The sequence below is a fragment of the Bos javanicus genome, chromosome 5 (genome assembly GCF_032452875.1).
Source record: "Bos javanicus breed banteng chromosome 5, ARS-OSU_banteng_1.0, whole genome shotgun sequence".
Classification (NCBI taxonomy): domain Eukaryota; kingdom Metazoa; phylum Chordata; class Mammalia; order Artiodactyla; family Bovidae; genus Bos; species Bos javanicus.
This window is the reverse complement of record NC_083872.1, coordinates 117,749,906-117,774,720: the sequence shown is the minus strand read 5'-3', so window position 1 is coordinate 117,774,720 and position 24,815 is coordinate 117,749,906. Positions and strand designations below refer to the sequence as shown.

The window sequence follows — 24,815 nt, the reverse complement described above, 5'->3', positions numbered from 1 at the left end:
AGCACAGCTGTGTCTGCGGACGGTCCTGGACAGAATCGACTTTCCGCAGCCCACTGCTCACTCTTATCGCTGTTCTTCACGTGCCACCGGGGAGACCACCCCAGCGCACAGCCCCCCACGAAGGGGGGATACACGCCACCCGGGAGACGACCCCAGGGCACAGCCCCCCACGAGGGGAGGACACACACCTCCCGGGAGACGACCCCAGCGCACAGCCCCCCACGAGGGGGGTACACACACCTCCCGGGAGACGACCCCAGCGCACAGCCCCCAACGAGGCAGGGGACACACACCTCCCGGGAGACGACCCCAGCGCACAGCCCTGACGAGGTGGGGACACACACCTCCTGGGTGACGACAGCCCCCTGGGAGGGTGGGGGCAGGAGCCCAGGGGCAGGGGAGGGACAGCTGAGGCGACAAGGCCCCCGCCGCCCTGGGGGGCTGCCCTCGGGAAGACAGCACCAGGAGGTGGGGTGGCAGGGTGGGCAGGCAGGCCTCCAGGAGGACCACTCAGGTCAGCGGTCCAGGCCTCCCTCCACATGGGGCAGGGGCTGGCAGCGGCGAGAGTGTCCTGTCCCAAAGGGAGCGCCCTCAGGCACCTTCCACATCCAGGCACGCAGATCACAGCCAGGCACACGGCCGGCCGGAGTGTGGACGGTCACCCTCTCTGAGGCCCAGCCCCTCCTCTGGTGCCGAGACAGTGCTGTCGCAGCCACTCGAGTTACTTCAACAGCCCACAGGGAGGACGTGGCCTCTGTCAAACATGCTCGGTGCCACCGCCCCCGACAGCGACGGGGCTGCTCGGCCACGGCAGGAAGCCAGACGCTGAGGCCATGGCCACAACGGTGCTCAGGGACCCAGGCCGGCTCCACGCGCAGCCACTGGGTCACTTCCTTCCTCCCGGGCAGGGTTCACAGCACTACGGAGAGCCTGCTGCTCTTCCAGGGGACAGACCCAACCTCAGCCTCTATGCCTGCGTCACCCTGGCCCCAGCTGGCTCACTGGCAGGACCCCCTGCCCGCCAGCACCAGGCACGTCTCTTGGCACGGGATGCTGCAGCTGGCGGAGCTCCGATTCTGTGTGCCCAACACGGCCCCTGCCCTGCAGGCGTCCAGCTCCAGCCTGGAGGACAGGCCGGGCCCACCAGCCTTCCACAGGGCTTGGCCCAGCATGCCTGCAGCTCCCCAGCGTCCTTCCCCTGTGGACGGACGGCTGGCCCAGGTCAGGCTCCCCTCCGCCGGGGGCAGAGCGGCCTCGGGGACAGGACTCCCTGCTGGAACCTCAGGGCAGCCACGGGGCAGGACACGACACTGCAGAACTGACCGCTCCTGCCTTCCGGCGCCTGCCTGCCCGCCCACCCGTGGGACGTGAGTGCACAGCTGTTGCCCTGCCACGCGCCCAGCACCGAGCAAGTCTTCACTCCTGAGCTCCACCGTCTCACCCGGGGCAGCTCGCAGCAGGGGTTAGGCATCCCTGGACCTCCCGGTCAAGACGGTGCCAGCAGCTGGCCCACCCACGGCCATGCACCCCCAACCCCTGAACACGCGTGACCCAAGGGAGCACAGGACAGCATGATGTGCTTAAAGATCGCTCGTCAACTGACCCAATTTTGTCTTTAAAATGCCTTGAAACAATAGAGAGAGAGACAGTCGATCTTCACGCTGGCATTTCCTGACATCTGGCACGTCGAGTGAACACAGGCCGGAACACAGAACCCCGGAGCGTTAAGCTCTGGAAGGCCACTCAGCGGAGAGAAGCAGTGCTGTCCACCCTGCCCCGCGGCCGCTCCAACCACCCAGGAGAAGGGACCAGGCCGGGAGCTGATTAGTGCATCAGGGGCCCGAGGGCACCGAGGCCAAGACGCAGGTGGACTTGTCTGGGAGGGGCTGGAGCCCCGAATGCAGGCGGGACAGAGCAGTGAGCTGAGACGTAGCACGTGGACATCCCGCCACACGGCAGGCGCCTCCGTTTCCACCAGGAGGCAGGACGCGCTGGACGACAGGGCCCTGGGGGACAGAGGGCGGGAATCCTTCCAGAACCTTCCCGTTGAGTCCGCCCCCTGGCTTCAGGGCAGAGGGAAGGGCTTTGGGGGGCGGGGGGCAAAGGCGGGTGGGGCACCCCGTCATTCCTTCTCAGGCTCATCTGATCAGCACCCACCCTGACCCGCACACTCAGCCCCACCCTCACCAACGCACTCCCCTTTCGGAGCAGGCGGGTACCCGACCCGTGAATCCTCGGTTTCCTCCCATCTCCGGCGCAGGCCCTGTCCACCCCGGCCTGCCTGCCCCCATGGGGGTAAGGAGTCCTGAGACAGAAGCACAGGGAGGGCCCGGGGCAGGGGGCGGTGGGGACATCAGAGCAGACAGATGACCCCCACGGGCGCCGCCCTTGCCCGTCCCCACTCAGGCCCCGCTGAGCGGCAGTCACGGGGTGACAAGAGCCCGGGCAAGCAGAGCCCCACCGCGGGCCCTCCCACAGCCAGGACGTGGGGCGCGGGGACGCAGCGGCCACCACGCACTCACTGAGCCCCCGCGGGCCGACTGGGGTTTGCAGATGGGGCCCTGCCCTCGTTCACAGCCTCCCGTAGCTACAGTCACCACAAATGCGCGGGAAGCCGTTTCTCCCCACGAGGCGGGTCACTCATCAACAGACACGCAGCCACTGATGACCTCACCCGAAACGTTTACAGACCTCGCAGCTCCCAAGGGCCCCACGGAGAAGGTCCATGATTTCCACGGAAGCCCCGCGCTCTGTCCACCAAACGTTAATTGCTCTCCCGACTGAAGAAAAATGAGACCAGGATGCTGACGTTTTGTGCGCTTAAGGGACGTGCCCTCCTGTACGTCGAGAACCATGATGCCAGCTCCCATGTGGGGGAGCTTCCAAGGTCACAGAGCATCTCTGCTCCCACGCTGTGGGTCACACACCCCAGAGACGGCCGGGCAGCAGGGACCACCCGCCTGGGTGCTTCGCCCCCATGACCCGCCAACAGCAGGGCCAGGGCCACTCAGCCCTGCACAAGGGCTGCAGTCAGATCTCCAGCCCCGACCCCACGTCCTGGAATGCCAAACGAAGCAGCCTGGGCTTCTGGATAACACAGAACGATCTTCTGGGGATGCTCGCTGTCAGCTGCTTTATAAGCTGCACTTACGACCCAGCTGAGGAGCCAGGCAGCACCACCTCCGCATCCCCGTGGGAGAGGAGGCGCATGCAGGGGCACACAATCGCTCAGGGCCTGAACCCTGACTTCCAAAGGCGACTTCAGCCACGCGTGCTTGAGCGGGGGATGGTGGGGACCTAGGCCACCCACCCTCCCTGGGCCCCGAGTCCTACTCTGAAACACCCCACTGGGGCTGGGGCGAGGTCAGTGTGCCAGGCGCACCTCCAGGGGACAAGACTGCACGTGGGGAGGCTCCTCCCCCAAAAGACCCTACAGAATCTGGTCAGAAAAAGGCAGGGGGAGGGTAGAATCAGGCCCTCCGCACGGGCTCGGGCCTCCCTGGCTCTAGCGGGTGGGAGGCAGGATGCGGGTGCGGGGAGGAGGTGGTTCTGGATACCCTATGTGTGCAGCCTGTGGGCGGTGTGCAGACAGAGGTGGGACGCGGTCCCCTGCTCAACAGATGCACAGCGAGCTCCCAGAGCTCAGGGCAGGGGTGACCGTCCACTCTGCAAGGGACCTCCCTCCAGCCAGGGCACCCAGCAACCCTCATGGATGTTCGTGGAACTGGACACAACCAGACCGCTGGCCTGGGCCAACTTCACTGAGCTTCTGGGAACTGGACGCGGGAGCCACGCCCATGCCCCGCTCTGCAGCGCCTGCACAGCTGGGCCTTCCTCCTTAAGACACCCACCCCGGGAAATGACTAGTCCCCAGAGACGACGCGGCGGCAACCACGGATCCGCGCAGAGGGAGGCTCTTGGAGCCTTTTCCGGGGATTTCTGCTGCTGGACGCCCGGGCTGCCTCCCATGGATGCAGAATCATTTTCCTGAAATGTCACAACTCCACACACGATTGCCCTGTGCCCACCAGGGCCCCAAAGGTGCTTTATTTAATTTGTTTTCTCTTCTCCTTGCCTTTCCCACTTAGCTCAATTCCCCACATCACACTGAGCGTTCACAGCCTGGCCCCCATCCATCCCCACGACAGCCAGGCCTGAGTCTGATGCGAGATCAGGGGAAAGCGACTCTCGACACTCCTCAGAGTTGTGGCCACGCCGGCTGCCAGGCTGAGCCGGTCCCCTGGTCCCGGTGAACATCGAGGTTAGTGAGCAGGGCTCTGAGAGGCTGCAAAAAGTGCCCACCAGCTGCCCTAGTGGTGCCCTCCAGTCCTAACGGGCCAGGAGGGGTAGATGCTGTCCTACCGGGCACCTCCTCCCACGCAGCTCAGGGGCCCTCGCATCCAGGGCAGCTCCTGGCGGCCTCGGGCCCTGGCAGCACCGCCTCCGTTTGGGGAGCAGGTGGCAGAAACGGCGGGCAGAGGGGCAAGGCCCCTGTGTGAGGTCACTCTGTGGTTTCAGGCCCCTGTCCCCAGCCGGAACTCAGCCATGTCTCGGGCCGGAGAGGCTCAGTGGCCGCCCAGCACTGGGGTCTCGAGCTGTCCCCGGGACGGGCCTTGAGCTCAGGCACTCTCGAGCACTCTCACGGCCCCCGGCTCTTTCCTGCCCGCCTCCCTCCACCAGGCGGGCCCCCAGGGGAGCAGGGAGCGAGCAACATTTGCCTGGGGCCTCTGGGAACTGTTCCCCAGCCAGAGGCCCCAGCGAAACAGAAGCAAGAACCCTGTGACGGCGTCAGCCGGGGACCCGGGCCCCTGCGTCATCTGTCCACGAGGTGAGCGCTGGTGGGGCGCGGGGTTGGATGCTGGCCGCCGCCGCCAGGGAAGCCAGGCCTTCTCCCTTTATGTGAATGGTCCGGCTGGCCAGCAGGCTCTCCCGTGCCTGCGTGGACGGTGGCCCCTGAGGAGCCCGGACCCACCACCTGCATCCACTCCCCGCACTCGGTCACCCGGCCCAGCGCCTGCCTCTCCCTGCACCTCCACGTGCCCGAGCAGAGCGGGCAAAAATGACCTTGTTCTCCCGCTGCCCACCTGGAGGCAGGGCAGGCTGGGCCCCGGGTTCTGTGGGCCGGGCAGAGGACCTCCCTGCCCAGTGTCTCCTGGTGGCCAGGATGGAAGGCCTGGGCAGTCGGGGGGGCTGGCCGGGTCCTCCCCACAGCCCCCGGCGGGACGAGCAAGGCCCGCAGGGTGTCGGACAAGCAGGGGGCTAAGGGACCAAGGCTGGCTGGCCGCCCGCTGTCACTACGCTGCCACCCAGGAGGCAGGGCCTCCTTCCCTCCCTCAGAGGGAAGAGCGGCTCGAGGAAGTTAAGGGGCCGGGGGTGCAAAGCCTGACCACGGGCCTCCTCACCACATCCACAATGGCCCGGGCCTCCCGGGGGTCAACGCCACACACATTACACGGGCACATGTGGGGCGAGGACGGGCAGGCACTCAGCCCGCCTGGAGCCCCCGGGTCAAGCAAGCACAGAGCCTCTGAGGAACGGGGACTGAGCGGCTGCGGGAACGTGGGTCAGAGAGGCTAAGACACCAGCCCAGGGTCACACAGCGCCCGGGTGCCCGGCAGCCAGGCTGTCGGATGGTGTGCCTGCCCCTTCCCTAACGCCCCACTCCCACAGCCATCGTGAGGCTCCCAGGGGCCCCCAGGCCACTGTGACGGGTACGCACACCAGCGGCCCAGGTGTCAGCAAGCTTAGCAAGCTGGTGTCGACAGAGCCCAGGCCCCCCGTGACCTACGCCCCCGGCCGCGGGGTCTCAGCCTGCAGGTCAGCGCTGACCATGGGTGGCGCGTCTCAAAGCTCCTCCGCAAACAACCCCGAGAACTAAAGCTAACTCCCCTCTCTCCCCAGGCAGGGGATCACACCTGGGGCCTTCCTGAAAAGACATTCACTTACTTGAAAATCTCTTTCTTCAAGTATTTCTTTCCTCCATCTCACGAGAAAAGCAGCGCACACGTACAGATGGAAATTGGCGAAGCCCTCAGGTTCCGACTGCAAGACAGAACAGAGGAGAAGGTCAGGGCGCGGCCCCCACGGGCCGGCCGGGAACACGGAGCCGGCCAGCCGGCGCGCCGGCACGCAAGGCCCTCGCTCCTGACTCTCGTCTCATTAAAACAAAGACGGTTTTCTCTGATTTGGCGGCCAGCCACAGCGGACGTGCAGGGCAAGCAGGCCCCGTGGCTTTCCTGCACGGATGATGGGCAGCGATGACAGAAGGCCAGTCTCAGAGGCCCCCACTCCACGCAGCCCCGTGGGAGGGGGGCCCCCGCTTTCCCCACAGAGGCTGATTTCTTGGCCCCGGCCGGGAGGCAGGCAGCAGAGCAGGCACCCCGCCCGGGCACTGCCTGGCCACGACGGTGACCGCCAAGTGTGGACGGCAGGAACGCTGCAAGCCCCTCCTCGGCCGCTGCCTCAGTTCAGACAAACGCCTCCAAGGTTCGCAGCCAGGGTGCCCAGGGTGCCCCCTGCACTGTGGTGCCATGTCGGTGTGACAGCTGCACGATGCTGCTAACAGTTTACTAAGTAAAAAAAAATAAAATCCACATTGCATAAGATGGTGACACCCTCTGGAAAAAAAATACTAGGTGAGGAAGAAGGATGGGAAACACCAGGGCACTCAGGGAGGGGCTGGTGTGTTACATACAGCGCTCAGTCGCCTAACGAGACATTCAAACAGAGACCCAAAGAGGGCCATCCGTGCAGACATCAGGGTGGGGGGGGTAGGCAAAGGCCCTGAGGCTCGAGGCTGCCGGCAGGTTCCAGACACAGCGAGGAGGTCAGGGCGGCTGTCCTGGGCCTCACTCCCCAAGGTCCTGGGCCACACTCCCTGGTAGGAAACCAAGCTCCTCTTTCCGGCTGCTTCTGAGATGAGCCACATTCCCCAGTAGGAAACCAAGCTCCTCTTTCCGGCTGCTTCTGTGATACCCTGCTTGTCTTGGATGCTGCGCATTTTCCTTGTAATATTTATTCTGCTAGAGCTACTCTGAGCGTGGGAGCTTCCATCAGTTTTGGAAAACTGTCACTCATGCGGCCAGGCAGACATCCACCGCATCCCCCTCCAGCTCTCTGTGTTTTCTCAGAACCTAGGTGCGGTGGCGGTGAGGCCTTTTCCGTGTTCTCCACTTCACTCAACCTCTCTGCTCATAAGCGCCACCTCTCGTCTCTCCAGGAGATGCACTTTCTTCCACTCTGTCTTCCAGTTCACTGGTCGTCTCTTCAGCTGGATCACAACTCCTGTCTGACTCATCTGTCACATTTGAAACTTGCGTGGCTTCTCAGGCCGGCTTTGTAAATTGTGAGTTACCCTCTCCTCCTCCTTTCGCGCTCACTGTGTTCCTTTTTCATCACTTTGAACACGTTGAACTTGTTTTCCAGCACATCACAGGTAACTCTGAACTCTGCGGTCTCTGTGGCTCTCTTTCTGCAGCCCGTTCTCTCTGCTGAGAGAACTCTTGGTAGCCTGCCTCCTCGGACATTAGGGATTCCCCCTCTCAGAGCTTGTGTGTGATGAAATAAATTTACTGTTAAGGCAGGACAAAAAGTGTCTGACACAAATCCCTCTCTGCCTAGGTCACTGCTCCTCGCTGGCGTGCACTGTGCCCCGACACGTGAAGCAGACCCCCAGGAGACACGGACCGCCTGCTCCCCGCCAAGAGCAACTCTCTCCCGGCACCAAAAAGGTGAGACAGCAAGCCTTAACCCTGTGAGGCTCAGGATGACCTACCGCTTGCCTCGTACGTGCAGATCTGGAGCAGGCAAACTGTCCATCTGTCATCTGATGTGGAACTCCTTCTCTCAAATATCTACTAATACATACCTGTGCTTCAGCTTCTAATGGGAGGAACAGTCCTCAGAGCTTTCTGAAAGACTGTCTCCCAGGTTATTATCTTCAGGTTGGCCCGAATAAAAGGCATGCTAAGTTGCTTCAGTCATGTCTGACTTTGTGACCCCATGGACTGTAGCCCACCAGGCTCCTCTGTCCGTGGCAAGAATACTGGAGTGGGTTACCATTTCCTCCTCCAGGGGATCTTCCTGACCCAGGGATCAAACCCTCATCTCTTGTGTCTCCTGCACTGGCAGGTGGGTTCTTTACCACGAGCGCCACCTGGGAAGACCCTTTTTTCTTAGATTGACTATTCACTCGTTTTTTTTGTCGACATGTTCTTTGGAACTTCTATCTGTTGGAAGTCTTTGAGATGTGTATCGAAAATGTTTTTCTTTAGGGGGAAAAAAAAATTCGTATTTACTTATGCCAGAAGCCAAAGGCCCTCGCTATTATCCCAAGACTGGCTTCAACTAAACCTTCAGCCTGAAATACTGTAGATGAGTGAGCGAAATGAACTGGGACTGCAAATCCACGTGAGTGCAGGGCTGCGCTCGGAGGTCCTGACGGGAGGTGCTTTCCTTCCTTCTTCCCTAACGGGCATGGCCGCGGCTGACAAAGGCGAGCGGCAGCAGCTGCTCGGCCCCTGGACGGGTTCCAGATGAGTCTCCTGCCGGGGGCTCCCCGCCACCGGGCGAAGGCCTGGGAATGACCTGGCAGGTGCCAGCCCCTCACTCGGCGTTCAGGAGGGTGGGCTGCAGAGTCTGTGTCCCATAACATGGGTCCGCGACCCCGGGCTGTGGGTCTGTGCCTTCAGTCAGCAGCGGCTCTAGGTTCCCGTGTGCAATGAACGCCTTGTGCTCGAAGCACCCCAGAGCCATCCATCTGGTCCGTGGAAAAATCATCTTCCACGAAGTCAGTCCCCGGTGCCAACACAGTGCGGAACTGCCACCACAACGTTCCAGAGCTGACGAGCAGAGCGCGGCGTGAGCCACGCGTTCACGGGAACACGGCATTCGGGGAAAACGGAGGTTTACAGCTTCACTTAAGTGGATTGTTTGTCTTCAATGACTTGGTAAATTACACTAAAATAGCAATTTAATAAATAAAAATTTCATATCCTAATGGAAAGTGGGCTTCTGCTTTAATGAAGCTTAACCTGGACAATAAATATCCCCATCGGCTGCCCGGAGTGGGAGAGACGAGGAGGCAGCACGTCACACAGCCCACGGCCGGGGCCCCCTAGGAACAGGGGGTCTCCATCATCTTCGGGATCCAGCACCTACGATAGGGGCCTTCCCGACTGGTGTGAAATCAGCCAAGTGGACCAGCCGTTTAACAACAAGCCCGGGGGATGCAGGAGCACGCGGCACTCTCCAGGGACCAAGGACATGCCCCCGGGAAGCCCCCAGGGCAGGGCTCTCGATGACCACAGTGGGCACCCCCGGCACTCACACCAGGAGCCACAGCATGGGGGCCATTTCAGAGCCGGCTCTGGGGAGGGTCTGCCCTGGTCCAGGCCTTCCAGCCGCCATGCACTGGGCCAGGCTGCAAACCCTCCTCTCCCACCTCCCCAGGCTCCAGATGACTTGGGAGGAGAAGGAAGCCAGGGAGCTGGCAAGGCTGCTCGGCAGGAGACGGGACCCACAAGCAGGCCTCGTGCGTGGGAGCTTATGCTGGGATAGGAGGGGCAAAGACGCCAGCTTCTCATTTCCTCCTGCAGCCCCGGGGAGAGGCGGACGGGGTGGTGGGAGCGCCCTGCCACAGTCTCAGCCCCCCATTCCTGTGATCCCGCCACTGCTCGGCTGGAAACCTCCCCCCGTCGGAGATCCGGAGGAAACGGCCCCTCACGGCATCCAGGGCCCCATCCCACCGGGCCAGCCTCCGCCCCAGGTGACCCCCCTGCCGGCCCGTCCCTGCGCTTGCCACGTGCACCCACAGCCACAGCCCTGGGCCCAGAGCCAGCACTCAGGAAAAACTCCTGCGAGCCCGGGTGGCTTCAGAAACCAGGTGAGCCTGGTCTGGACAGTCCTGTCTAAGCCTGGGCTCTGCTCCTGGGGCCCAACTCAACTGGCCCACAGGCGGGGGAGCGGGCCGAGGCGTGGAGGAGGGGAAGGACGTCCGCTGGACAAGGGCAGGGCTCGCCGGTCCACAGGAAGTGCCCCCGACCACACGCCGTTCCTCCCTGCACTGGAGGCCATGCTCCAGCCTCCTCAGGCCGCCACGCTCCAGCCTCCTAGGGCCGCCAGGCGGTCTGCAGAGCAAACACTCCAACCCTTTAAGAAGCGGGTCAGGGATATTTTCCTCAAGATGCTGATGGTTCTGGCTAATACGACAAGAGAACATTCTGGCAAACCACATTTCAGATCATTTTAGTGTCACCCTGTCTTACTCGCTAATTAAGAAAACGGAGCTGCGCTGATAAGATACCCTAGGACCAGACGGGATCGCACCGCCAGGGGCTCCCGTGAGCGCCATGAAATTCCTGCTTGGTCTTCCGCACTTTACCCTGCAAGGCTCACGTGTAGAGAAAGTGGCCGGGCTTCTGCTGCTCAGCACCGGGGTGGCAGGGGCTCAGACCACACGCTGCTGGTGACGTTGGCACGACGGAACAGCCACAAGGGGGGCCAGGGCTGCGGCTGGACGGGCAGTGCACTGTCCATCACCTCTCTGAAAAACAAGCCTGGAAGCAGAGTCTCCTACCAAATGTTCACCCTCGGAATTCTGAGGCCGGGAAATTCTGGAGGCCAAGTAGAAACACTGCTCCTATAACAAACACCACATTTAAAAACCATAAACCTCTCTAGCTGAGGAAAAGACAATTCACAGAAGGTCCCAGACGCACTTGGAAATGACCACTCAGAGCCCCATTCCCATTCTAATCGGATCAGACATCCAAAATCTAATGCTAATGTGGACATCTGTCTTTGGCAGACAAGGGTGGGCAGACCAGCTGGGGAAGAAAGGATTATTTGATAAATGATACTGAAATAGCTGGCTATCCATAAGGAGAGAGTAAAATTAGATCCCTACCTCATGCCATAAGCCCCAATTCAAAGTGGATTACAAAGCAGCCTGCAAAGGCAAAACCTTAAGAGCATAAGCATCAATTAAAAAAGAAAAAAACCCAGTAAATTTGACAACACAAAAATTTTAAACTTTCGTGTGACAAATGCACTAGAATTACGGTAAAGGTACGAGTCACAGACGAGCAAACCCCATCTGCAGAGCGCGTATGACTGACAAAGGACAGGAGCCACAGCATGCGTCTTTCTATAAAATCCCCCTATGAGACAGAAGAAGACAGGCTACCTGGTAAGAAAAGCGGGCCAAGGATGTGAACACCCTTGCGTGGTCAGTGAAAACAGGACAAGCTGCTCACACTCACGGGTAAGCAGGGATGCAGAGACCAAGGTGGGTAGAAGGAAGAAGTCAGCTCCTGTTTTTCAAATGGACAAGGCCTAGAAACTGTGAAGACTGCAGAGTTCAGGGGAGGACGTGGGCTGAAAGGAATTCTGCACGTGCTGGGGGCAGGGGCGCGCCTCACTGGAGAGCGTGCAATGTCGAGATGGTCACCTCCTGTAACGCAGAAAAGGCCCGTCTTACACCGGGCACACCCTGAGCCAGAGGGTGAGAAGACTGAGTGCTGCTGGCAACTGCAAAAGACTCAGAGACAGCTCAGATGTCTTTCAACAGGAGAATGGATAAGTTATAACACATTCATGCAGTGAAACCATAAAAGGTGAAAATAAATGAAATACAACGACATCCACCAAGATGAGTAAGTATTAAAAAATAAAGCTGAACACAAGAAGCAAGTCGCAAAAGAATACGTGTGATGCCGTTTATAAAACATTTCAGAATATTCATTAAGAGCATACAAATTGATTATGGGTGTATATGTATGTGGAGAAAATGAAAATTAAAAAAAGCACATGTAGAAATTTTATAAAAACCAATTTCAAGGTAGTGGTTATCTCTGGAAAATAAGGAAGAAAGCCTGAATGGCATATGTGAAATTAAATTTTTAAATAAGTAATAAACAATCGGAAACAAAAATGATAAACGGTCAGAGTTGACACACCTGGGTAGTGAGTACACAGGCGTGAGCTTCTCTCTACACTGAAGACTTTTAAAATACACACATAACTAATAAGGACCTACCGTGGGCTTCCCCGGCGGTTTGGAGGTAAAGAATCCACCTGCAGTGCAGGAGATGCGCATCTGATCCCTGGGTCGGGAAGATCCCCTGGAGGAGGAAATGGCAGCCCACTCCAGTATTCTTGCCTGGAGAATCCCATGGACAGAGGAGCCTGGCGGGCTACAGTCCATGGGGACGCAAGAGTCGGACACGACTTAGCAACTGAACAGCAACAAGGCCTCCTGTACAGCACAGGGAGCTCTGTTCAGTGCTTTGCAACGATCCATATGGGAAAGAAGCTAACAGAGGGGCCGTATGCGCAGGGATAACTGTCTCGCTTCGCTGCACAGCGGAAACCAACGCCACGTCGTAAACCTCCTGGACTCCAGTGAAGAGTTTAAAGAGACTTCTGATGATCAAAACAGAAGGAAAACACTGGCGACCGACTGGCAACGGCCCCTCGCAGGGTCCCTGGGTGCGGGACCACTGACCCCTGGGGCTCCGGCCCCACTCGGGGCGTCATATGGCCGCAGGGTCCCTGCTGTCACTGACTCTGCCCCGGAGGCCCTCACCCTTGGATTCTGACCTCCGTCAGCCGGGGCAGGGCTGCGGGCCTGTTTTCACTCCCGGGGAGAAGCCTTGACTTTTGAGAGAAGCTCAGAGGAGATGAAGAAGGAAATGGCACCCCACTCCAGTGTTCTTGCCTGGAGAATCCCAGGGACGGGGGAGCCTGGTGGGCTGCCGTCTATGGGGTCGCACAGAGTCGGACACGACTGACGTGACTTAGCAGCAGCAGCAGCAGAGGAGGAGAACGTAATGCGGTCCAACTGACCCTGGGTCTCTCGGCCCTTCCCCTCTCCCCTAGCCACTGGCTGGAGGCGGAGGATGGACCTGGATGCCTCCTAACGTTCTGAGTTTTCTTCAAACTGCGTGTCAGGCTCTGCAGTGGATCGAGGTTTGCTTATAAAATGATAGAATGGAAGTTCAAAACGACTACATGATTAGCTAAATGCAAATGAGCTGCGCACGACACACTTTTTGAAAAGCAGGCAATCAGGCAAAGAAACAGTTTTCCTTCCATTTTTTATAATAGAGAAACGGTGATAAAAGGAACAATTTTTCACCTTTAATTGCATCATTAAACTTTCCTTATAATTTTTGGCCCTGAAATAAAACCGAGTGGCCTTCTGGCACGAGAGATTTTCCCGAGCGTGTGTATTTACGTAGATGGATTTCTGAGGCCATTCAAATGACGGGAATCGTTCCCGGTTCTCTGTGCAGATTCAAGAGCACCAACTTCAGCTGTGCAAGCAAAACCTCCGCGATGACTTCCTTTGAAATATTCATCACTAGGCCAGTGCATTACACAATTACCTACCATGGATGCAGAGCACGGCCATCTTAAAATTCACACCGACACCCGCGTGTTTGGGGCCTGGTTCCGTAATGGAACTGTAAATCACGTTTCATTATGCAGCCGGATCCTGAGGCATAAATGAGCTGGTGCCCATCCAGCCGGCCTCACGGTGACTGATCTATTATCTCTATGCCAATCTCTATTAGCTCTCACCAGATACTTATTGGCATGTGTCTGTCCACGTCTCAGGGCATTCCCAATGGCTGGGTGACAAAGGTCATCGCCCGTCAGATTCATGCCGGGAGTCACTGGCTGGATGCTCCTCCAACAGGGAGGGCTGGTCTGGGAAAGGGAAGGTGACCCTCCTGCGGCTGCTCTGACATTATCAATAATTCCCAACTCTGAGGAACATTTTAAAGCTGGAAAAAAAGCATCAAATAACAAAGAATATGAAAAATTCTTTAAAAGTTCCTAATGAATTTAAAAAATTCCACTCCTTGGGTGATGCTGTATCAGGGTTCTCCAGAGAAACAGGACCACAGGGACGTGTGTGTGTGTGTTGGGATAACATAGCACACGCGAGCGCGCACACACACACACACACACACACACAGATACACACAGACACACACACACACAGACACAGACACACACACAGACACACACAGACACACAGACACAGACACACACACACACAGATTGACTGTAGAAGCCTGGGAAGACCAAAATCTGCTGGGGAAGTCTAGTGTGCTGGAGACCCAGGGGAGACCTGATGCTATTCAACTGCAAAGGCCTTCCCTTCGGAGGCAAAATGGCTTCGTGCTCCAGGGAGGTTGGCCTTTGTTTCATTCAGGCCTCCCACTGATTGGATGAGGCCCACCCATGCTCTGGAGGGCAGTCCGCTTTATGCAGAGTCCGCTGACTTAAAGGTTACACTCATCCAAGTTAACAGAAACATCCAGAACACTGTTTGACCAAACATCTGGGTATCATGGCCCAGCCTGGCTGACACTCAAAATTAGCTATCACCCAGCTCGTGACCCATCCGCAATCAGAAAGGTGTTCTCTAGTGCTACGTCCTCGGTCCTCTGAAACGACAGACGAGTGGCTTACATACTCAGTTAGTCAAAAGAAAAGTCGACGGTCCCTAAGGAGTTACAAGCTTCTATGGCTCAGAGTCACAAGGGAGGATTTGATCCTTAAATGCAGACAAGGGACACCAGTGAAAACCAGTTAAGAGCCAAACAGTGGCCCTGCTTTAAATATGTTGGCACAGCCCCCAGCACAGGCACTGGAGCAGACCGCATGACACTCGGCCCCCGGGCACGGACCACCCGGCACCTCCCGGAGACGTTGGGGGAGGGGGAACCACATGTTCATGCATCACGAGTGCCGTGCTGCCTGCTGCAAACGTGTCTCCTTTATGGATGAAATCAAAGACATTGTTTGAATGCTGCTGCCAAAACCCCATGGATTGCACAGCTCTGCAGGACTGCAAGGCCAGAGCCAGCACCACACAGTCAGTGACCTCGGCTGCCCGAGCGAGGGGCCCCCCACCCCCAAACGTAAACACCACACCCCTGACGGCCTGGCGCCTTCGTGAGACCGAGGATCACTGCAGGTCTGCGGGCACCACCTTACAGGCCTTTCTGCTACGCTGTCCAGCCTGAGGGTCTGTGCCGCGGTTTAACGTCTGTCAAGGACATTCTTGGCAAATTAAAAGGGAAAACGATCCTGCTGTGGGTCCTGATTACTTTTTCTGTGAAGCAAGATATGACATGACACCAGCCAACAACTCAAAGATTCAGTTCTCTCTGTAGACGGAACCGAGCCGGGAGAGCAGAAAGGTCAGAAAGAGAGGGAGTGAGCTGCAGCTTCTGGTGAACGAGCCAGGCTCCTATCACAGCCCTGCGAGTACGTGTAGCACTGCCGGTTGCTGGACCAGCAGGCCGGCACGCCTGGCCATCCACAGGCATGGCCGGGAGAGCGTGGGCATCACCCTGCCTGTCTGGCGAGCGTGCTCAGAACCGGTCCCTACACCCCCACCACAGCCCAGCCCTGCCTCCCCCCAGGTCTCTCCAGAGGCACCTCCCTGCTCTCGGGGCTTCAAAGGCTGCCCACCTCGGCCTCCCCTCCCCGCCCTGTCCCGTGGCCTCCCTTGGCTGACTCTGAGGCCTGTGCGGTCTCCCTCCGGGGCTCACTGCCAAGTCCCCACCACACATCAGGACACGCGTGTGCAGCTCGCTCCTTAGAAGGCCCTCCCTGCTGAAGACATGGGTCTATGGGGGCCTCTCTGCCTTCCCAGACAGGGCAGCGGGCCTGCCCCAGCTCCCACCCGGCCTCAGCTGCCACGGGCTCATCCAGGTGGGGCAGAGTGTGTGTCTACTCTCTGGGGTGAGGGTGACATTCGATGGGCATGGCACCAAGTTCTGCACCAGGACAGAGCTCGAGAACAAAGCTGACACCCCAGTACCTGTCTCGCTGTGAGCCCGAGTGTGAACCCTGTTAAAGACAGACAGACGGCTCAGTTCCCGGTGAACCTCAGGCTCCTCCGTGAGAAGCAAGTGCTGGGCCAGCAGACACGTTCTCAGGCCCCAGGATGTCAGGACAGGCCTCAGGGTTTGCACTGCAGAGGCAGGATCCTAAGGGAGCGAGGGCCACACACGCGCTTCCAGAAGACAGGGGGTCTCTGGACGCCCACCTCTGTCAGCATGCCCGCATGGCCTGCGGCCTCATGAGGGGGTCTCTGTAAACTCTCATTCTGCAGTACATGAACGAGGTGGATTCCCAGAGCAGAGCAATCATGGCCTGCAGACCCCGTGGGGCCTGTGTCCACCTGGACAGGGGCAGACCACTCATTTGCTACAACAAAGCACCAAAGGACATGGATTTGGGCCGAAATGTCGGGCTTTCTGCCTCCTGGACTGGGGTCCCGAGGGTTACTCAGCCAGGGGACTACAGGAGCAGACGGTGGTGGGGAGGTGCGCGTGGCACAGCCTCTGGTGGTGTCACCCGAGACAGGAGGGTGTGAGCGCGTCCTGAGAAATCACGACGTCCGGCTGGCGCAGAGCTCCCTGCAGGCAGCAGCCGGGCCTCACATCCCCGTGTCTTCACGCTGCTCAGTGCTTGGCACCAGGAGATGTGCCTCCGGGTGGACAAGGCTCAGATGGACCAAGAGATGTCCACTCTGAGCACGATGCAGAAGCAGAACCCCAGTCTCCTGGTCCCCGGCCCAGACTCTTCATTCTTAACCAGCTCCCAGGAGGCTGTCACAGAGTCAGGTCTGAGAGCCGCCTGCACTGTGAACTTCCAGGGACAAGGACACACCCTGCCCTCTCCTGGGTCTCCCCCAGGAGCTGGCCCAGAGCTTCTACACACAGTGGCATTCAGAAAATGACCAAAACACTGATTAAGGGAAGGAAGGCTGTGTTCCCGTCCCCAGTTATGGACAAAGCTTGTCAGCTCCCAATGACCGAACATTCAAAAGGCCTCAAGCACCAATCTGGGGCCAAGACTTAAACCAGGAGTGAGTGAAAACTGCTAGTCGTGTCCAACTCTTTGCGACCCCATGGACTAAACAGTCCATGGAATTCTCCAGGCCAGAATACTGGAGTGGGTAACCTTTCCCTTCTCCAGGGGATCTTCCCCACCAAGTAATCAAACCTGAGTCTCCCGCATTGCAGGCAAATTCTTTATCAGCTGAGCTACCAGGGTAAGCCAAGAATACTAGAGAGGGTAGCCTATTCCTTCTCCAAGGGATCTTCCTGACCCAGGAATCAAACCCAGGTCTCCCATGTTGCAGGTGGATTCTTTACCAGCTGAGTTAACAAGGGAAGCCCAGGATTTACACCAGCCCCCTTGCAAATAAGGCTGCGAATAAGACTGTTATTGCTTCAAAACAAATTTGAGCACAAAGAATCCACATTCACCTAACAGCCATTCTCTAGGGAATTCCCAGATTTGGTAGAAAACACTGACGATAGAGAAAAGAACCTCCTGTGAGCTAAACAAGGAAAAGCACACAGGAACCATCCCTTGTGTTCACCAGGTGATGTATGGGCAACCTTCAGAGGCGAGCTGGTGAGGGTTTAATTTAGAAATCACGATGACCTCACAGACTCCAACATTATCTGGTGTGTTTTAATCCCCTGCCGTCACAATATTTCCCGATGTTCAATCTGCCCATTTCCGACCCCTTTAAATTGGGCTTCCGAGCAGTCTAGGAGAGGTCCCAGCACTCTATATGATGAGATGCTGCAGAGTCTTCTAGAACATTCCTGCCTGACCCTGAGGAGCCTCCTTCCTCGTCACAGGAAATGATACAGAGGCTCCAAGCTGGGGGTGGGGGAGGCGCCAGGGGGCCGGTGTCTGCTTCCCCGGGATTTGTCACTGGACCCAATAATCTTCAGTGGAGGAGGTCAGAAGAAGGGATTTTACTGCTTTTAAAGAGAACACGTCACAGGTTCATACTGAGTCTTGACTTGTATTTAAGATTCCAGAGCTTTTCCTTCTTTGACTTTATGCTTGATTCTCCTTCCTCTTAGGTGCAAAATCTTATTTCCTATAACATTATCATAACTACTTATTTGCTTTACCCTAATGTATGTATTTATGTGTCATGTGTGTGCATAAGCAATAGCTTCCAGATAGCACTAACGTTAACACTGACAATCTGATTGCCAAGTAGAGGTTTTAAATTTTTTGGCAATTGTTTTCTGTTTGAGATGTCTGCTGCGAGGCTGAGCATGCAAACTGCTCAAGAGTCTCCTTGAAGTCATGTTTCTCTGTGTCACTGGGGCCACCAACCAGAGATACAGCGAGGTCCGTTTTTTACATCTTAATTTTGTTCATGCTTTTTAAGGCCCACTTGCTTAGAGTTTTGTAATTGTGAAAAGCGGAACGTGATGCCACAGTAAAGACCTCGACCGAGCTGCGTTTGGAAAAGTCAGGTGGCACACTTGCCCCCAAACACCGCCTCTCCTCCCCCGAAGTCACACCTTTCCCACTGGCATCTGGCTTGCCTTTTCACTGACTTTTCTCTTTTGTCTGCAATATAGGTAAATGCACGTGTGCTCACAAAAACCTGTGTGTCTGTCTGTCTGTACATGTGTCTGTTCAGTTTCTCAACCAACTGACCAACAAGAGACAGAGCCCACACAGTCTGTGCCTTTTCCCTGCCGTTAACGATGTGGCCGCGAGCCCTGCAGCCACACGCGGGAAGTGCGCCCCCCTGCGCCCACTGTGAGGAGCCATGCGCCAGCCCCCAAGCATCAGTCGAGCTGCCCAGGCTAAGGGACGCCCACGGGGCTGTGGGCCCTTTGCGACCACAGGCAGCCCTCTAACGGGTAGGCCCTGTGGACACTGTGTTTTGTATTTCCTTCAGCTTGTCTTCTGGATTGTTCCTGGGCCAGCAGGTAAGAGCCCGTGTTGCTGGTGAAAGCAGTGATCAGCCCCTGGGTGTTCTTACCGGCCCAGCTGCTGACCTGCTGCGGCCTGTCCTCCCCTCCCTGTGGTCTGCCCGCCCCTCCTATCAGCTTCCTGGACCCAACTAGCGGCTGACGGCTCCCCTTGGGCGGGCGCTGGAGAACCTCGCCCCTTGTACAAACACAACTCCACCCACACAGGCGGCACCAGTATACTGTCAAGAACCCGCCTGCCAACGCAGGAGACATTAAGAGATGTGGGTTTGACTGCTGGGTTTGGAAGATCCCCTGGAGGAGGGCATGGCAACCCACTCCAGCGTTCTTGCCTGGAGAATCCCAAGGACAGAGGAGCCTAGCGGGCTAGGGTCCATAGGGTCACAAGAGTTGGACACGACTAAAGCGACTTGGCACGCACACACACACGTGTACAGGTGGTGCTAGGGGTAAAGAACCCGCCTGCCAACACAGGAGATGTAAGAGATGCAGGTTTGATCCCTGGGTCGGGAAGATCCCCTGGAGGAGGGCACGGCAACCCACTCCAGTGTTCTTGCCTGGAGAGTCCCATGGACAGAGAAGCCTGGCGGTCTGCAGTCTACAGGGTCGGACACAATTGAGCGATTAAACAACAAACACGAGCATTGCGGCATACACACCAGACGCTCAGGGGGACAAGGGCCTCGGGGCTGTTTTCTCACTAAACCATTTGTTTTGAGATAACTGTAGACTGACACTCAGGTGCAAGAAATAATACTGATAATGATAACTACAGAGATTCCCCTGTCCCCGCTACCTAGTTAGGGGCAGCCCTTCTGATCTTCAGAAAAGGAGGCTGATCAGCTCCCTGGTCTGGGCCCCAGCCCCTCACACGGGGACAGAAGGGCGGAGGCTCACGGACACGTCACACTCGTCAGACGTCGCACACTCGGCACCAGTGTGCTGAAAACGTTCAACCTGGGGGTACGCACGACTTTATCCTCACTGTGTAATGAAGATTCACATGCTTTGCACGTTCACCAGGGCACACCTGCGTGGAGGCGGGATGCACACGGCCGTGTGACTTCCTCTAAACCGAGTCCAGCTATTCTCCCTTCTCTGGGTTCCTGGTAAGTAAAGATTAACTCAACGGTAAAAATTATACCGTTCGGATCCTTGGCCATTATTTTTTTCTGTTTGGTAACTGGTACACTGATAAGAGAGAATTAAAGCTCTCCATTACAACTGTAATCTTTCTATCAGATCCTGGCTTTATGTTTTCTTATCTCCGTGACTTAGGACATATATTTTGAATATTATTTTACTGCAATAAAACGGCCATCTTTAATTAACTCAACACAATTTCCCTTAGTCTTCTTAATCTTATCATTCCTGTTTTGCTTCTGCTTGAGTTTCGATCGGCAGAGCTTTGCCCAGCATTTTATTTCTAATCCTTTTATGTCCCCAAAGGAAGAACAAATGCTAGGAAGGAAAATTCAAGCAAAATCTGACAAATATACTTTAAGATTACATGAATGAAATATTCATCGAATCTCTGGGTATTTAAAATAATATTTTTGGTGCTCAATTTTACTTTTTGGAAAAACTTCATTCATGACCAACCAAATACTTTTATATTTTGCTATTTTTAGTAAAACTGGTTAGCTAAATTGCTTAACTAAATATTGAGTTAATACAAAATATGTCTTAAATACATGGGAATAAAAGCATACCAGCAGAACAAGAATTCTTCGGCTTACCATCCACTGCTGGAGAGAAAAACTAAGCGCTCAGTGCGGAAGCTTCCCCATAGCCAGCCTGGCCCTCTGCTTGAGGCTGCAGCCCTTGGAGAGTAAACGTCATCCCCGACTGTGTTTATCGGTTCCTCTACTTCCTGAATCTTTGCACCACAGTTGTTTCCTTCTGGATCTGAACTTTAGATAAATGTAACACAAAGTGTGTGAACCGAGGACTTTTACTTCATTGAACACTGTGTCCCTGGGACTTGTCTGGTGACCCAGTGGCTAAGACTCTGTCCTCCCAATGTAAGGGCCCAGGTTCAATCCCTGGTCAGGGAGCCAGATCTCACGTGCCACAGCCAAAAATTCACACACTGCAACTAAAGATCCCGCATGCAGAAACAACAACAACAAATCCCACATGCCACAATGAGGATCGAAGATGCCTTGTGCTGCAACCAAGGTGGAGCCAAATAAAACACAAACAGCACGTCCCTGAGATACACAGCGGCTGCCTCACAGGCTGCAGGTCACTGCTGGTGTCCATCGCCTCAATGAGGCTCCAGTTTCTTCACCCACACTACTGCCGACGGGTCTTTAGTCTCCTCCCTTTCCTGCTGCTACAGATCAGTACTGCTGGAATGCCTGTGCACACCCAGGAGTCTTTCTAGACCACCCTGTGCTCCGGAACCAGGGAGGGCCACCCCAGCACCCGACCCAAGAGGCGGCTGGGAGGGGCCCAGCGATCTGCACGTCTCACAGCTCCCAGCGCTGCTGCAGCCGCTGGCCAAGGGCGCTGTGAGGACCTCTGCGCCGCTCAGAGTTCTGTGCAGTGATGGGAGGGCCTCAGGTCTGCACGGTGTAGTTGGCAGCCACCAGCCGCAGGGGAGCCCTGAGTACTTGAAAGGTGGCTGGTGGAACTAGGGAACTCATGTTTCAGTTCTTCACATTCTCAATAATATTCATTTAAACGGCCACATGTGGCTCGTGACAGTGTAGCTCTGAGTGCAAATAACCCAGGAGTGGAATACCTGGGGGAGAAGAATGGGTTTCTTCCAACTTCCCAGGAAAAGGCAAGTTAGTGTTTGAAGAGTTTTTACTAGCTTACGCAGTGTATATGACGGTCTCATGGCTCTACAGCCTCGGTCCTCGCTAAAGTGTGGTATTTTATCTTTCACACTTAAGCAGGAGGTCCTTAAACAGTCCCTGGTAACAGGCGCACCAGAAGGTCCTTAAACCCTCCCTGGTAACAGATGCACACACACACAGCTGGGCAGGAGGGTCCTGGGGTGGACAGGGGCTGCTGCTGAGCACCCCAATCCCGAGGACAGTGCCCTCTGGGGACGCCTGACTTATTCAGACGGCTCTCCCCTTCACCTCACTGCCTGCGGTGGACATTTCCTTCTGTCCCAAGAACTTGGTAAGGCCTCAAAACTGAAGCTCAAGCTCGAAAGATTAAAAAAGCAGGAATGGCCCTGGCAGTCCAGTGGTTAAGACCCCGCACTTGCACTGCAGGGGGAGCGGGCTTGGTCCCTGGTCAGGGAATTAAGGTCTCGGATGCTGCAAGGCGAGCCAGGAAAACGGTGTCAGTGTCCCCTCACTCTGGTTTCGTTTTGACTCCGTTTCGTTTTGTTTATGGTTTGGGGAATTTTTTTAAAAAATATTTCTAGCCAGTATTTTAAGATTTTCATTAACTGTTTTGCGTGTATAATTTACATAAGGAGAAAAACAGAAGCCTAAAAATACTGCCTGATGAGTTTTGAGAGTTGGACTGTGAAGAAGGCTGAGCGCCAAAGAATTGATGCTTTTAAACTGTGGTGTTGGAGAAGACTCTTGAGAGTTCCTTGGACTGCAAGGAGATCCAACCAGTCCATTCTGAAGGAGATCAGCCCTGGGATTTCTTTGGAAGGACTGATGCTAAAGCTGAAACTCCAGAACTTTGGCCACCTCATGCGAAGAGTTGACTCATTGGAAAAGACTCTGATGCTGGGAGGGATTGGAGGCAGGAGGAGAAGGGGACGAGAGAGGATGAGATGGCTGGATGGCATCACTGACTCGATGGACATGAGTCTCAGTGAATTCCAGGAGTTGGTGAGGGACAGGGAGGCCTGGCGTGCTGCGATTCATGGGGTCACAAAGAGTCGGACATGACTGAGCGACTGATCTGACTTGATCTGATCTGATGAGTTTTGACGAGTAAATGCACTGGGGGAATCAACATCCGTGGGAATAAAAACGTGCCCTTCCAGGCGTCCTGCAAGGCCAGGGCAGGCAGAGGAACCCGCTGTAGGGAGCCGCCTCCCTACTGCCCATTTGGCCAGGTCTGAGACGCACCTAAATGAACGCACACGGCATGCACTCTTGTGACTGGCTTTCACCGGGAACACAGTGCTTTCGATTCATCCTCCTCATCGCTGAAACCACTCCCCCGTATGAACTTGTTACCCACCTCCTGCTGACACTCGAGCTGTTTCCAGTCTGGGCTGCCGTGAACAAAGCCGCTCTGACCACTCTCCTACAAGTTGTGTGTGTGTGTGTGTAAAACATCGATGTTCATTTCCCCATGTAAAGACCTAGGAATGGAGCCACTGGGTCAGAGGGCAGATATATGTTTAGCTTTATAAGAAACTGCCACTCTTCCTGATGGCATTACCATTTAATATTCCACCAGCCGAGAGGAAGAGTTCACGTACCTGCCAGTATTTAGTGTTGCCAAATCTTTTCAATTTAGCCACTCTGGTGAGTGTGCAGTGGTGTCTCACGGTGGTCTGATTTGTATTTCTCTGATGACTAATGATGTTGAGGACTTTTTCAAGTGTTTATTGGCTATTCATCTATCTTCTGTTGTCAAATGTCTGAGTCTTTTGTCCATTTTTTAATTGAGCTATTTGTCTTTGTAGTATTGAGCCATGGGAATTTTTGTACGCCCTAGATAGGAGTCCTTTGTCAAATACATGCATGATAAATATTTCCTCCCAGCGTGTCTCTCCCTGTTCTGGACTCTCCCTGGTTCCACTGATCTATTATCCAGCCTCATGTCAACACCACACTGTCCTGATTACTGCAGCTTTGTGGTGCGCCTTGAAATCAGGACGCTCAGCCCTCCATCTTAGTTCTCCTTCAACAAAATGCTGTGAATTCTGCAATCTTAGGTCCTACGCACCTCCAGATACATCTTAGAGTAAACTTCTTAGTTTCTACAAAAAAGCTTGGTAGAATGTGATTCAGAGTGCCCTGACTCTCATATCAATTTGAGGAGAATTAATATCTTAACAATGTCTTTCAGCTTGTAAACATGGTGTATTTATTTCACCAAGTATTTCAACTTCTCTCAGCAATGTTTTGCGATCTTTAGTGTAAAAATCTTAAGTGTCACTAGTTAAAATTAAACCTAAGGGTTTTAATGAATTTCATGTTAGCATAAGTGGTACTGGTCTCTAAACTTCACCTTCTAATTTTTCATTGTGAATACAGATATTGTTCATTTTTGCATATTAATCCATATCCAGCATCTTTATTCATTCTCCTTCCTCTTTATCCTCTCCTCCTTCTCCTTCTTTTGTCAGACTCTTTAGGATTTTCTATATACGCAATCCCTAAGGACTTTTAGTTTCCAATTATTACACTTTTTATTTCACTTTCATTCTTGACTGCCCTGGTTAGACCTTCAAGTACAATACTGAATAAAAGTGGTGAGAGGAAATATTCCTGCCTTTTCTCAACTTAGGGGGAAGCATTTGACAACTTTACCATTAACATGAGGCAAGCTGCAAGGTTTTTCGATGCCCTTTATCATCGAGGACACTTCCCTCTGTTTCTAGTTTAGTGAGAGTTTTCTTAGTGAGTGGGTGTCTAATTTTGTCAAATGCTTTTTCTGCATGTTTTGACATGATCGTCTAATTTTCCCCCTTATCCTCGTACTGTGATCAATTACACTGATTTTTTTATCGTTACACCAACTCTGCATGCCTGCAATAAATCCCCTTGATTGTGATGTACCATTATTTTGATAATTTACTTGATTCAATTTGCTAAGGCTCTGTCAAAGATTGCTGCAACGTTTGTTACGTAAGGTATCGGTTTATAATTTCTATTCTTACAATGTCCTTGTCTCATTTTGGTATCTGAGTTATGCTGACTAATAAAAAGAGCTAAGAAGTGTTCTTTCTTCCTCTACACTCTGAATCTCTGTAAGATTGGTATTATTTCTTCCTCAGGTATTTGAAAAGTTCACCAGTGAAGTCATCTGGGCCTGCAGCTGTAGGAAGGTTTTCAATTACAAAAGCCATTTCTTAAATGAACATGGGGC

General features: G+C 55.1%; 1 protein-coding gene across 1 annotated transcript in view; it reads right to left on the bottom strand.

Moving 5' to 3' along the window:
* TBC1D22A (TBC1 domain family member 22A) overlaps nt 1-24,815 on the bottom strand; it is a 257,407-nt gene that overhangs the window by 16,357 nt on the left and 216,235 nt on the right. Inside the window, exon 12 of the mRNA XM_061418891.1 lies at nt 5,947-6,042. Within this exon, the coding sequence (XP_061274875.1) occupies nt 5,947-6,042 (96 nt within the window). The remainder of the gene's footprint in view (nt 1-5,946; nt 6,043-24,815) is intronic.